The following is a 13,922-nucleotide window of genomic DNA, read 5'->3' on the forward strand; positions in this document are numbered from 1 at the left end:
ATGGTTGTCACCTGACAGTACCTTGGCTTTAACAGTAAAATCCTTCTGTCATTTATAGATTTTTTCTCAAGGTCAACAACATGTCTTTCCATCATTTCATGATAAAAATGTTATTTCAAATGTTATAAAGACAAAACAAGTGTACTAGCTGCAACTGGAAAGTTTTTTTTTTTCAAACTGTATTTTCAGATACAATAACATACTCACAATATTGCACACCCAGAATAGTGTAAACAATTTTTGTGTCGCTGTTCACATACTTTGGTACAATAAATCCAGCCATTTAGTTCTTATCCTACAAAATCTATTTCACTTTTAATGGATGTTTTGTACCCCAAAATACAAATATTTCTTTAACAAATGTCAAATTGAGAAAAAAGGAACAAATTTTGCTATAGTAAATGCATAGCACTAAAATAAAGTGTTAATGTCAACAAAAGAATATTTTTTTCTCACTACTACATACTAGCTTTATATTCATAGCACTACATACTACTACATACTGAAATTGATCGTGTGGTTTGATAGTTTGAAACAATTTTCAATTTTGGCCAAATTAGTTTGGAGGGGGGGGGGGGGGATCAGTCCTGAGGCCTAACTATAAGAATTTAGTTTTTATTAGCACAACTGAACTGAGGTTCAGTAGTGCTATAGGCATTGCCCTGCGTCTGTGTGCATGTGTGTGTGTATGTAAACGACTTAAAGTCAAAAACGTTAAACCGCCAGACCGATTGGCTTGATATTTGGTGGGGACATAACTTATGGTGTTCTAATGAAAAATTGTTCAAATGGAAATGGTTGCTTCATAAATGTGCGTTTTGGGTCAAAAAATGTGATTTTTGGTCAAAAGACTTAAACTCCAAAAGGACTGGGCAGATTGGTCTGAAATTTGGTGGGAACGTTCTTTAAGGGATGTAAAGTAAGATTTGTTCATGCCATTATAATGCCATAAGAAATATGCAAATTAGGGCTAAAATGTGGGTTTTTTTAGTGAAAATGTATCATTCCAAAAGTACTTTGTTGATTTGGCTGAAATTTCAAAGGGATGTTTCTGGTGATGTACGGATCAAGTGATATTAATTACGTGATGATCCCTTCAGCAATATGCAAAATATCCCTGTGATTTGTGGGCTTGACTCGGCCCACAAATGAAAGGTTCTTCAACTTCTTGTGCATTGATGCAATAAAACCATTAAATCTTTTATGGGGTACTTCACAATCGCAAAGATAGCAACATGGTTGGATAGGCAACTGGATTCAGCAAATGGACACCTATTGTTAGCATGGACTAGCATGTGGATAAACATTTTTAAAAACTGTACAGTTGTGCTACAACGCCATTGGCGGTATTTTTTTTATCCTACATTGAACTATTGATCTCACCCCTAAGTGACCTCATCTCATGCTTTGCATTGTGGAACTTCTAGTACAAATTGTCTTTTGACCATATTTTACCAACCATAATTGACAGTCCCAGTTTCTTATCTTATTTGTTCAGTTGACCGGCCACTGATATACATTATTGATGTGTCTACACATTCCTGTCTGATTAAATCACATTTCAAAGTAGACATCAATAAATCATATAAATTTATCAACGTTGCTATTTACAAAGCTGGTGTACCTGTTTACTTACCACAAAGGATTAAATTATTCTAAAAATAATGTTTTCTTTACTGTGGTTAAACATTCTTTCCAGCAATGAAATGCTTAGAATAGAAAAGTTATAAGAAAAATAAAATGTGTTGGGAAATAATTCAATTATTTAACTTATTTCCAGATATAGGGATGACAATTTGAATGTAAGAACTGTTTTTGTTAGAAGAAAGACTATTTTGCCTCTCAGAATTTTTTTTTTTAAGGTTGGAGAGGGGTATAGCTTTGTAAATAGCATGTGTATTGTGTTGAGTATTACTTCAGTTTGTATATTTTGTATATAAGTGTAAATGTACTAAAAAAATTCAAATATTCCATTTCCATACTGCTTTGTGAATATAATGAGCAATAAACTAATGTTTGTTGTAATTATTAAACTTCCTGTCATGAGATTTGTTAAACCTTGAATGGTTGCCACCCTTCCTTGTCATGAAAGTGAGTTTTAGAAGTCAAAACAGACACAGATGGACAGACGCACAGATGAACAGACAGACAGACAGACAGATGGACATATGTACAGATGGACAGACGTACAGACAGACTGGACAGACATACATACATACATACATACAGATGAACAGACATGCAGATGGACAGACATACAGATGGACAGACTTGTCACCTAAACTATACAATTTTGCATAGAATGACTTCATAAAACCTGAAACAAAATGTCATCTGACTGCAAAAATCTTGCCAACATTGCTAAGTAATCGTCTGGTCAAACAAATATCTGAGATATCTCAGTTACATACATACAGACAGACATACAGACACACACACACATATATATACATTTACATACATACATACATACATACATACACACATATACATACATACACATACATACCATGCATGACATACATACCATGCATGCATGTGCATGCATACATACATACATACATAAATACATACCATGCATGCATACATACATACATACATACATACATACATGCATACATACATACATACATGCATGCATGCATGCATACCAATCTGATGTAGATGTCGGCTAATCATTCATTGCTATTTTACCTTCGTTATTTTGCCTGAATTGACCTTTGTGGTACATGTTTACGTTTTTATCCTGATCGCGAGAGGAGGTGATCAGATTGACATGCATACATACATCCATACATACATGCGTACATACATGCATATATACATACATACATACATGCATACCTACATACGTACGTACATACATACATACATACATACATGCATACATACATACATACATACATACATACATGCATATATACATACATACATACATACATGCATACCTACATACGTACGTACATACATGCATACATACATACATAGATTACATACATACATACACACACACATACACACATGCATACATACATACATACACATACACACACACACACATACATACATACATACATACAGACAGACATGATGCATACATACATACATACATGCATACATACAGACAGACAGACAGACATACACATACAGACAGACAGACAGGCATGCATGCATGCATGCATACATACATACATCCATCCATCCATCAATCCATCCATACATACATACATACATACATACATACATACATAAACAATCATGAGACAAAATAGTGTACAAAAAGCTACTCACGCTAATTTTATTTCTAAATTGTGACATTGCATTTACATAAACATCAGATATGAAATCTATACTTCAATACATTTCTTTCAATAGATTTGGCTTCACAAAGACTCCATGCTTGTCTGTGCATGAAATCTGTGACTGTCATTTCGGAATAATTAGTCATCCAAAAAATAAAATACAAAATTGTTATAAACTTATTATTTGGCATTAAGAATAATAATTATTAACTTTTAATTCATTTAACATTACAGGAAATTGAAGTTGCCTTGGTATTCACTCATGGGACACCATAAGGACACGTAAATCTTACTTGTAGGAGTGGATATACATAACATGTACATAGAATGGAACATTTACAAATTTGGCATTGTCACAAACCACGGCCTCTTTTATGGCACCATCCAAAACGTGCCGTTAACAGGTATTCCGCATTGTCGTGAAAGAAATAACTTCTGGTTTGCGAGAATGCAAATAATGTGGATGATGTTACTACGTTTGTTCCATCTTGCTTGTATGGATGGAGACAATAAATACCATTGCCAGTTATGCTGCCAGTATATAGAGAAAATCATAGTGTATGAATAATATGCTTATTTGTAGCAACATTATTCAACAGTTTGTATCTGTTGCTGGTATGAATCCTCAATCCTGGCAACATTAAGCATCATTGTGTTGAGCAAGGTGGTTTTTTTTACATAAAATATGTTTGATGAGTGAAACGCCAAGGTCACTCAGTTTGTCTTGTAATTGGGCAAGATTGGTCATGTGTTTAATGTTGTAACCTTTGCTGTTGAAAGTGGCCCAAGCTGAGTTTATAAACTTTTTTATCCAAGTAAAAATGTGATGCATAAAAACACTCTGGTAATCGAGGCTTTAGTTCACAAATGATAGCCATACTAAAAATATTGTGACAGTTACAATATGTTCATTTAAACAGTGATCGAATTTATGATTTATTATTGATGTTGGTTTCATTATAGTCTCAGTAGGACGGCTCTCTGAAACTTAGTTCCATAAACATGCAGTGTGTACTGTTTTGGGACTTCCAATATTTATACTATCTTGATCACAGTGTGATTAGATTTGTACAACAGAGGACTCAGCTATCATACATTTGTGCAGTCTACTACATAGAACAACAATAGTTTTAGTTTGTGTCTATCTTAGTAAACTGAAACCTTGGAAGTTGGAATACCAGTTGTATGTTATGACTGAATACTGAATTTGATGGCAAGTACGCTGCAGTAAGTGGAATACTACATACTACAGGTTCCTTACATGTACTACCCTGGTATAGGCTGAAATAGTACCCTCCAACCATCCACCCACCCCCACCCCCCACCCCCACCAATGTGCCCTCTAATGATGACCAAATTTTGTTGCAAGTCAAAATGATAAAAACTGGGATTTCTTTAGTATGTAATATACAGACATTCATGCTATGCTATCAGCCAGCACTCATTGGTTACGAAGCCTGATATGGCTGAACAACATGATGTGTCTTACAATCTAGGATCTCCACATAGTAACTTAGAGATAACACCAAATTTTGGTGCATCAGTAGAAACTGTGTGTGTCAGTGGCATTTCAAATTGTTAGAGGGCATATTGACCCCCAACCATCCCCACCCCTCTATAAACTCAGCTTATGCCCCTTTAGTCAGTAAACTTTATACTGCAGTCTTTCGGTGCACATACTTGTAAAATAATTTTAACTTATTAGCAACTCACAACAAAATTAACTAGTTATGGCAAGAATTAAAAATTTTAAACCAAAATAGAATTTGTAAGTATTTTTTATCAATTTCATCCTACTACCTCATTTTGACTAAATTTCAAGTGAAAAAGAAAAAGATAAATTATCAATTTGAAGATCATTACTTGTAAATATTTGTCTAAAAAAATGCATTTACAAACACTAGACGTTTTCTTTACCTTAAAAAAAGCATGTATTGTCTGAGGGTTGGCATTCATCTCCTAAACATCTAGCCTGCAATCAGAGAATGTATTCATTGGTGCTCATTATACATTCATAGGGATATACTACTAGGAGCTGATTGGTCAAAAGATACATGACATCATTTTATTCAAATGTAGACAATTTGAATATCAGTCATACAATCAGCTACCTATATCTGAGATGCCAGGGTTCCAATCCTAGGTTCTCACATTGGTGTTTAGTAATAAGGATCACATAGGATAATTCTTTCTTTGAAACAACTTTTTCTATAGTTTTCCTAGACAACTTTTTTTCAAACCTAAGTTTGAACGAAAAATATAACACTGACAAATTTTATTCCTATCTGACATGGACATTCATAATGTTCCTCACATTATTCAAATTTCACATTCAGTGGATGTGTTGCCATGGATACAAAGGATTCCATACTATGCGGTTACACAGCTTGCTAAGTGAAGATGAATAATGCATGCCTGCAGACTAACTGTTATGATTATGTGCTCTATTTAAAAGTACAAGTCTAGAAACCTTTCAAATTGAACTGATGGAGGAGATTAAAATATCATGTATCTGAAAATATAATTATGTTGTACTATTCTCAAACATTGAGCATTCAATTTCACAATATTAAATTTATGTTTTATATCAAAAATCACAATTAAAACTAGATTACAAATGAATGTGACTACTGATGTGATGTCATTGGAATTTATGGATTCCCAATATTAACATATGGATCAGGATGACAAAATCTTGATTTGCCTTGTAATAATTCCTTGCTGTGATACCACATAGTTAGAAAGCATTTTCATAGACATATGTAGTGTAAACCAATCTGATTAAAATCTTATGTAAATTTACATGGGTTAGGAACCAATGAGGCTTTTAAAGACCCCTTACTATTCTAATGTGGTTATCAATACATGCCTTAAAGTAATTAATTGATGTACTGGTAGTTAGCAATAACTCTTTCTGGTAAACTGTTCCAAATGTCTCAGACAAGTTGACTGAAAATGTGGTGGATACAGCTCAATTTCTTTATTTATACCTCCATTTTTCCTTTGTTTATTATCGTTTATTTTTAACTTTGTTGTTCAGGGAGTGATCACCTTCTATTCACAGCACTTACACGCAGAACAACAAAATAAAAAACAAATGACAAAATAAGGGAAAAAGAGGTGAGTAAAGAAATCAGGCTATATTCACCACATCAGATTTTAAGTACCTTAATAATTCTGGCAAGTTAAAGCTTGGCATTTATGCTTTGTAGACATGGATAATTTGTATATACAAACAAAGAAACCACAGTTATTACTACATACATGTTCAACTTCATGATTGTAGAAAGCATCCTATTACAGCTAAAATGATGTTGGTCTGGTGTTTCACTATGTAACATGACATTTTGTACACACACTCAGACAACTTCTAATGGAAAAGAAACAATTACATACGTGCAGCACACAATGGGGATGCAGAAGTAGTAACATATATTACCCACTATAATTTGCTTTTTGGTATCGGCAGTTTTCCCTGAGTTGTACCATTCACAAACAGCTGTTTGAAGTCAAGGGAAGGAAGCTGAAACTCTTCGTACTTCTGGAGAGTGATTTCCAATGCTAATATAATTTTATCTAGATGGTGATACGGTACATTTTTATGTACTGGTAGGTACAGTAAATGATCCATAAGAAACTTGGCTTCATGTGGATAGTGTGTGATGGCTTCATTGAGGTGACGTATAGAGTTGTTACCATTGTACGGTTCTATGAATTTCAACTGAGTTGGACCAGTCACTGCATCTATGCCCAACACATTCAGCTCTTTGATTACCTCTTTTGGATTTTGCTGTAGAAGAAATCAGATAAAAGCAAAAATATTACTACGTTTCATTTATTCAAACATAATCCAGACAAAAATTTCATCCTATCAATATCTGAAAACTGTGTGTGCTCTTTTTTACATATTGTTTGTGTGTCAGGACATAGCAAGGGATATAGGGGAACATGTAACTGGAACATTTTTTTGAAAATCTTTTTTTTTGTTAGGTACAATAACTTACTCATAATATTGCACACTGTGAACAGTATTGAATCACCTGGTGATAAACATATATTTTATGTCGCTGTATACATGATAAATACAAATGACTGGCTGCCTCACGATGATATTGTAGATAGCACCCTTCACGTGGAGAATGCGTATAGTATATACAATGTAGAATGCACATGCATAGTCATTGCGCCGCAATGCATCCTTGGGTAAAACCACCAAAAACTATCGCATAGTATATTGGATACGTATGCGTACTAGTCATTGAGCTGCTACATGTACTTGGTCACTGTGCAAGATATTACTTACCACTAAAATAGGAAACAACCAATAATTCGTGATGAACGCTTTCTTTCCAACAGCTCCTGCAGTGCTAGGTAACCGACCAGTCACATAATCACCTTTCTCTCTCCCTTCCTGTAGGCATGACTCATGAAAACCTGAGATCCTGGAAAAGTCAGATAGGAAATCTACAGCATTAAAACACCAATTTATCAGTTTTTAGGACTTTATGCCGATTGAAGCAAATTCAGTAACATGCTTGAAGTTTCAAAATGATTTGTTGAATTTTTTATACAGCTTGCACGGTCTCCCTCAAAATATGGGAATCCACTTATAATAATAACAATTATGCTTTTCATTTATTACATATATGCATCATTAAAGATTACTTGCAAAAACATCATGTACGTATGCAAATGATATGCAAATGATGGTGCATCTTAGTGTTCACTGGCTCTTTTTAATACAACCATACAGAAACTGCATATTCTACACTTCGAGATATTGAACAAGAGTGGAATTTCTTGCTACATTTGGTCTAAATGAAATAAACACTATATAGTACACAACAGACACTGACATGCAGGCCAATGTTTTGCATGGTGGCATGTTAGATCATTTCATTCCGAACAAAATGTCACAAGAAACTGTACCCATTCAATCTTGTTAGTAGCATATGTACATGCAGTTTCTTGTTGGTTTCTACATGGTTGTATCAAACAGACCCAGTGAACACTAACATGAAACAAGCAGTATGAGCAGTACCATAACTACAATTATATTATACCAGTATATTGGTGGCACAAATCGAGAGATCTGATTGGTCTAGACATCGAACTAGCGCATCTAAAATGAGCGATAATGCACAGTTGGCACGCATCCAAATTTTGATGTTGACTGTTCGTCTACGAACGTTGTAGTCCGTGCAGGGATGGGGGCGCAAATGAAACCAGAAAATGTTGCGTCTTATCTTGTTTCCAATATTTTCAATATACTGGTATAATATAATAGCGATAAACCACCCCCTGGGAATGATATACCACTCGGTTTTGACCAGTGAACTCAATATATGCACTCGCTATCGCTCGTGCATATATTTCATTCACTGGTCAACACCTCTTGGTATACCATCCCATGGGGGTGGTTTATTGCTTAAATAATCCTGCCTATGCGATGAACTAATATTTTGTTTGACTTTATAATGATGGTATAATAATCAAACCGTAAAATGTAAATGTTTGACTTACCGCCTGTGTAACATATGTAATACAGCTGTAGATGGCTGTTGGCGTATTTTCACCCAGAAGTGTTTCGGGAATCCTCGTAGCAACGACACAACATATTGGTTATGATCCACATGAAAGAACTTGCTTAATCTGATGATGAAGTAAGTCATACTTTCTGAGATTGTATCACCTATTATTTTCACACCTGAATACTTCACCACTTTCTTGAAGTACTCAGAGTGTGACTGCGTAGGATACGTCGCATAGAAATTGCGCATTGATTCATACAGATTCTTGTCTCTGATGCGAACAATCGCGCCTCCAAATGAACTTGCGGTTTTTATCACGCCAAAGCTGAATAACGCTATATCAGTGTCTGGATGACCACTGTGTGTGACACCTCTGAATCCTTCAGCACAGTCTTCCAAAACATGCAAATTATATTTATGTGCTATCTTTACGATGTCATCCATTTCAAACCACTTGCCGTAGATATGTGCGACGAGGACTGCAACAGTTTTATTATTGATAAGGCTCTCTAGAATCTCAACTTTAGGAGACAAAGTATCAATATTAACATCTATCGGAACGATTCTCAGACCATGGTGATTGATAACATGAGCCATATCGGGAATGTTAATAGCCGACATTATAACTTCCGATCCGGGTGGATATTTCATAATCCGGAAGTACAGATCAAGGGCTGTCCGTACACATAGACATGGGAGAACATGGTTTGAGTTCTGCTCTGTCATCCATAGCTGTTGTAGCGATTCCGTCAACTGCTCTCTAGTTTCTGTCGGACTGACACACTGGCGTAGAGCTGTCAGGACATCATTCCAATGGGCATCTATAGATAGAAAGTAACAATACTATAAATAAATAAATAAATAAATAAATACATACGTACAATTTAGCAATAGTACATATAATTTCACTCACAATTTAGTACAAGTACATTCTCAGCATTGTCTACACTTGCTCCTATGATAGTAATATTACTCTCACTTTCTATTATACTCCACTTACTGCCCTAATTGTTCCTATTACATTCCATGCATAGTTAATGATCTATAGAATGCATCTGATCAAATTTATAAGGTCGGTGGTAGTCTGTTAGACCAAATGGATATCACTAGAAAATTGTAGCTGAACCAGTTCACTTGGCGAAATCTGAATACCTAACATTGAACTTAAAAAGTGAAATTCACACCTGGATGTAAATTGTAATGTAGTTTTGTACACAAATAACTAAAAGTTGAAGAGAACCTAACCTACTGTAAATCACTGATGGTATACATATATGCATATGCATGTACATGTACCTGCAATTTGCTTTATTTTGTCATTAATGCGAAAAGAGTCAATCTAATCAAACCATAGACTCTCTTGAACGTCTATGATCAAATGCCATGGGAATACAAGAAAACTCAGCCAGTTGCACAGTCGGCCAGGAGAACTCGGCCAGTTCCGAACTTGTCCAATAGTATAATTATCCACACACAGTATCGAGACTGTCTATCACTTGTACACCTAATGATTACTTGTCACTTTTGGTGAAACTGTCTTTCCAAAGATCATGTAAACCATCTTGACCCGTGTCTCGCCTCCGTCAGCATATTGCGACACTACTTCTGATAAGTATACAATTGACACCGGTGGAAAGATAAACAAGGCGAGCCGCGTTGTTTATCTTTCCACAGGTGTCCGATACTGTACTTATGCCCGACAAGTTCACAGGATAGCAGGATTTGTCACCCTTGCTAGACTAATAGTATGACTTATTTTTAATACTACTCGCAGCAAATATTTTTCTCCGTAATTAAGTTTTAATTTTGGTAAACTATTTTGGTCCAGGCCGTACTCTTGCATTTCATTCTTGAGACCATGGAGGCTTCCCTTATACTTCCATGTTCAGGCATATGGTTTCTGACTTTGCTGGACTGGTTTTACTTGAACTACAAAGGTCAACCCAATTCACATCTTCTAAATCCCCCTTTGTCTTACACTATCCAATACTGATAAGACTTCAGCAGCAACTCAGACAAGGAGTTGGTTATAACCCGCTACACAAACTTTAATATTAGCTCCAGTAGAGGACTGCTAATCCTGTACATGTCAAACACTGAGTCAACATGTTGACAGCCAAAGGGTATAACATCAAATTGGCACCCACATAAAACTTTAATTTATGAAACGAAAATTTATATATCTTGCCTTCAAAACTATGCTTGTTTATTTTTATGACAACTGTATTGAAGTAATACACAATTTATTAATTTACAATACTGGCCGAGATCTCTTAATAGATGTGATACCGACCAAACAAACAAATGGGTTACCACGAAGTAAGCGTGTACGTGCTGTTGACGTGTATTACTATATGATATACTAGTATATTGATAGGTGCTGATAAAGTTTCAATCACTTCTTGTTCCAGTGTTTGTAGATAATATTAATACGATAAGATATGGTGAGTGGCTGTTATCACGTCTGGAGCAATCAAATGTGATACCAGACTGATAACAGAATAGGTCTATTTAAACTTACACTGAACATATTGAGAAATAACACACCATGTAACCGATCTGTAACGTTACTACATTCCGTAAATAAGTACCACGACAGTCTGACTTTGACATGTGTACATGCAAACATCGTTTCCTCAATCACCGAGTACTGTATGTCTGTCAGTGTCAACTACTTACCGATTGTTAAGCAATGGTGTGGGACTCTTAAATCTCCAATTTCCTTTTGAGCTCCCTGAATAACTTTGGTCGTTCCTTCCATTTCGTCCAGCAGGTATGAATGTATATGTGATTCTAAAACCCTAGAGGTTGTAAGGGTGGGTAGCCGCAGTTTTGAAGTTTCGAATTTCCGGATAACGTCCAGTTGATCGGCGCACGGTGTTGGAATATCTATCGATGGTAGCTTGGCTTCGTCATGAGTGAGAGCTTGATATTAAAGCCGATAGGGAAAATCTATCATATATGTCGTATGTGAAAAAGTCTGCGAAGGTCACAACTGTAAAGTAATAAATTGTAAGCCGGCGAAAATCCTGACCTACACGCCTGTGACCATGGCCACCGCCCGTGTCATAAACAAACAAGAGCTGTAGAGGGCGTGTGTAAAATCGAGAGTATACAAAATTTATACCCAGTATCCTTTGCGATAAAACATCCCTGCTCCCTCGAGCCACATGAGCCACATTCGATACGAAGGTTGGCGAAAGTGAAAAATTGCACACACGTTCCAACAGCTGTGCAGCATACCCTGTTTATTTTATTTTATTTATGAAAAACATGTTTATTTTGATACGCATCTTACTTTATATTCACAGAACACAACATTTAAGTTATCGATCCTTTTTTTTTTGTATGAACAAGTCAAATTAACGAAAAGGAAATTAAAGCTGTTACTATACCATGCGTGATTGGTGACGTGATCGAGGGTTGGTGTGCAGTACGATTCTATTTACCAGTGTTACAGACATGGTCTCAAAATTTATAGGGTAACACACTTGACAAGCTTGGTAACACAAAAATATTTTTTTGCCAATCACTTCCCAAGTGTATATGAATAAAACAGTGCACGTGTTGAATAATAATTATAATATATCTAGTGTATATACCTAAAAATAAACGTTTGAAATCATCAAATCATTGAAAATAGATTTTACTATTCGGTACAAAAAGATTTTCACCAGAAATCAGTAAATTATAGATTTGTCTATAACCATGGTAACAGGTAAAGATTCCAGAGAATAACTGATACAGATTTAATTCAGTCAAAAAATAAGTTTTTTAAACGAAAACTGTTATGTCATATACGGTTTACTGTATTAATGTAGTTTGATTTCATTTGGGGCGTGATGTGTGAGTCTGTCTACGGTATCATGTTATGTATTTGCATTTTACTGTTTATGGTTGATTTGTATATGATCTTTGCAATGAAAAGTAATCTCTATTCTAAATTAAACTATGATACTATAATGATACATTAAGTAAACTCCACACTGCTGAATGGAGCACAGTAAATTACAATGTAGAATGCAGTATAATATAGTATATTTTATTTAACATGAAATAATGTAAAAAAAAATACATTATCTAAAGTCAAAAACAACATACAGAAACACTGAATGTATGTATGTATGTATGTATGTATGTATGTATGTATGTATGTATGTATGTATGTATGTATGTATGTATGTATGTATGTATGTATGTATGTATGTATGTATGTATGTATGTATGTATGTATGTATGTATGTATGTATGTATGTATGTATGTATTATTAAACGCCACATTACTAAGTAAATTACAATGTAGACACTGGCCTTGCCCATTCAGATTCTACAAGTTGAATATCAAACTTTGGGTGAGACTTTGAGGGCGCTGTCCGATCGCTCTTTCAACTCAAACTAAGGGCGACTTCAGTATTTACAAGGGGGTCTGAGGGCCGGGGAATGGGGGTCACCTTTTGCAAATCGGCTCTCGGGAGGACCATATTTTAGAAAATGGGATTAGGGGGAGGGTCATAGTTTACTTTGACTCATTGTAATGCCTAACATTGCATTATTTTGGTTCCAAATCCCATTGCTGCCATTAGGGTTAGGGCTAGGGTTAGGTACCATGACATATATCAAATATGCTGCTGACAACCATGTAATAAATTAATAGTCAGTTGTGGTGCGGTGAGGAAAGACTTGAAGGGTGACACAGGTATAACGGGAGTAGCTGGGAGAGGGTCACATTCTACGCAACAGTCCACGCCTAATCCCCCCTCTGTAATTACTGAAGGCTCCCTAATGACACTTGGACTTTTGGACGTGAAGCCTGCCATGGTGAGAATGTCAAGTGAAAGTCGTACGTCTTGCAGTCAGTCAGTCAGTCAGTCAGTCAGTCAGTCAGTCAGTCAGATAATCAGTCAGTCACATATAGGCTGTCTGTCTGTCTGTCAGTCAGTCAGTCAGTCAGTCAGTCAGTTAGTTAGTTAGTTATTCAGTCAGTCAGTCAGTTGGTTAGTTAGTTAGTTAGTTAGTCGGTCAGTCAGTCAGTCAGTCAGTCAGTTATATTGGTTATTCATTCAGTCAGTCAGTCAGTCAGTCAGTCAGT

General features: G+C 35.6%; 2 protein-coding genes across 2 annotated transcripts; both read right to left on the reverse strand.

Moving 5' to 3' along the window:
• Positions 1-4,644: 4,644 nt before the first annotated feature.
• On the reverse strand, positions 4,645-9,335 carry LOC144448486 (uncharacterized). Its single transcript, XM_078138749.1, has 3 exons — positions 8,826-9,335; positions 7,606-7,744; positions 4,645-7,092 (listed from the first exon to the last, which is right to left on the reverse strand). The coding sequence occupies exons 1-3, from the start codon at positions 9,275-9,277 to the stop codon at positions 6,745-6,747; spliced, it is 939 nt and encodes a 312-aa protein (XP_077994875.1). The 5' UTR covers positions 9,278-9,335; the 3' UTR covers positions 4,645-6,744.
• A 7-nt stretch (positions 9,336-9,342) lies between these two features.
• LOC144448102 (uncharacterized) lies at positions 9,343-11,891 on the reverse strand. Its single transcript, XM_078138255.1, has 3 exons — positions 11,513-11,891; positions 9,422-9,654; positions 9,343-9,354 (listed from the first exon to the last, which is right to left on the reverse strand). Exons 1-3 carry the CDS (start codon positions 11,592-11,594, stop codon positions 9,343-9,345), a joined length of 327 nt encoding a protein of 108 aa, XP_077994381.1. The 5' UTR covers positions 11,595-11,891.
• Positions 11,892-13,922: the final 2,031 nt, after the last annotated feature.

This window comes from Glandiceps talaboti, chromosome 17 (genome assembly GCF_964340395.1).
Source record: "Glandiceps talaboti chromosome 17, keGlaTala1.1, whole genome shotgun sequence".
In the NCBI taxonomy this organism is placed as follows: Eukaryota; Metazoa; Hemichordata; class Enteropneusta; family Spengelidae; genus Glandiceps; species Glandiceps talaboti.

Coding starts and splice junctions, on each gene's coding strand:
- LOC144448486 (XM_078138749.1), bottom strand. CDS start 9,277: ATGGATGACATCGTAAAGATAGCACATAAATATAATTTGCATGTTTTG. Junction 7,745..8,825: donor TTACATATGTTACACAGGCG/GTAAGTCAAACA, acceptor TGACTTTTCCAG/GATCTCAGGTTTTCATGAGT. Junction 7,093..7,605: donor GGTTGTTTCCTATTTTAGTG/GTAAGTAATATC, acceptor TTTCTTCTACAG/CAAAATCCAAAAGAGGTAAT.
- LOC144448102 (XM_078138255.1), bottom strand. CDS start 11,594: ATGGAAGGAACGACCAAAGTTATTCAGGGAGCTCAAAAGGAAATTGGA. Junction 9,655..11,512: donor ACACCATTGCTTAACAATCG/GTAAGTAGTTGA, acceptor TTCTATCTATAG/ATGCCCATTGGAATGATGTC.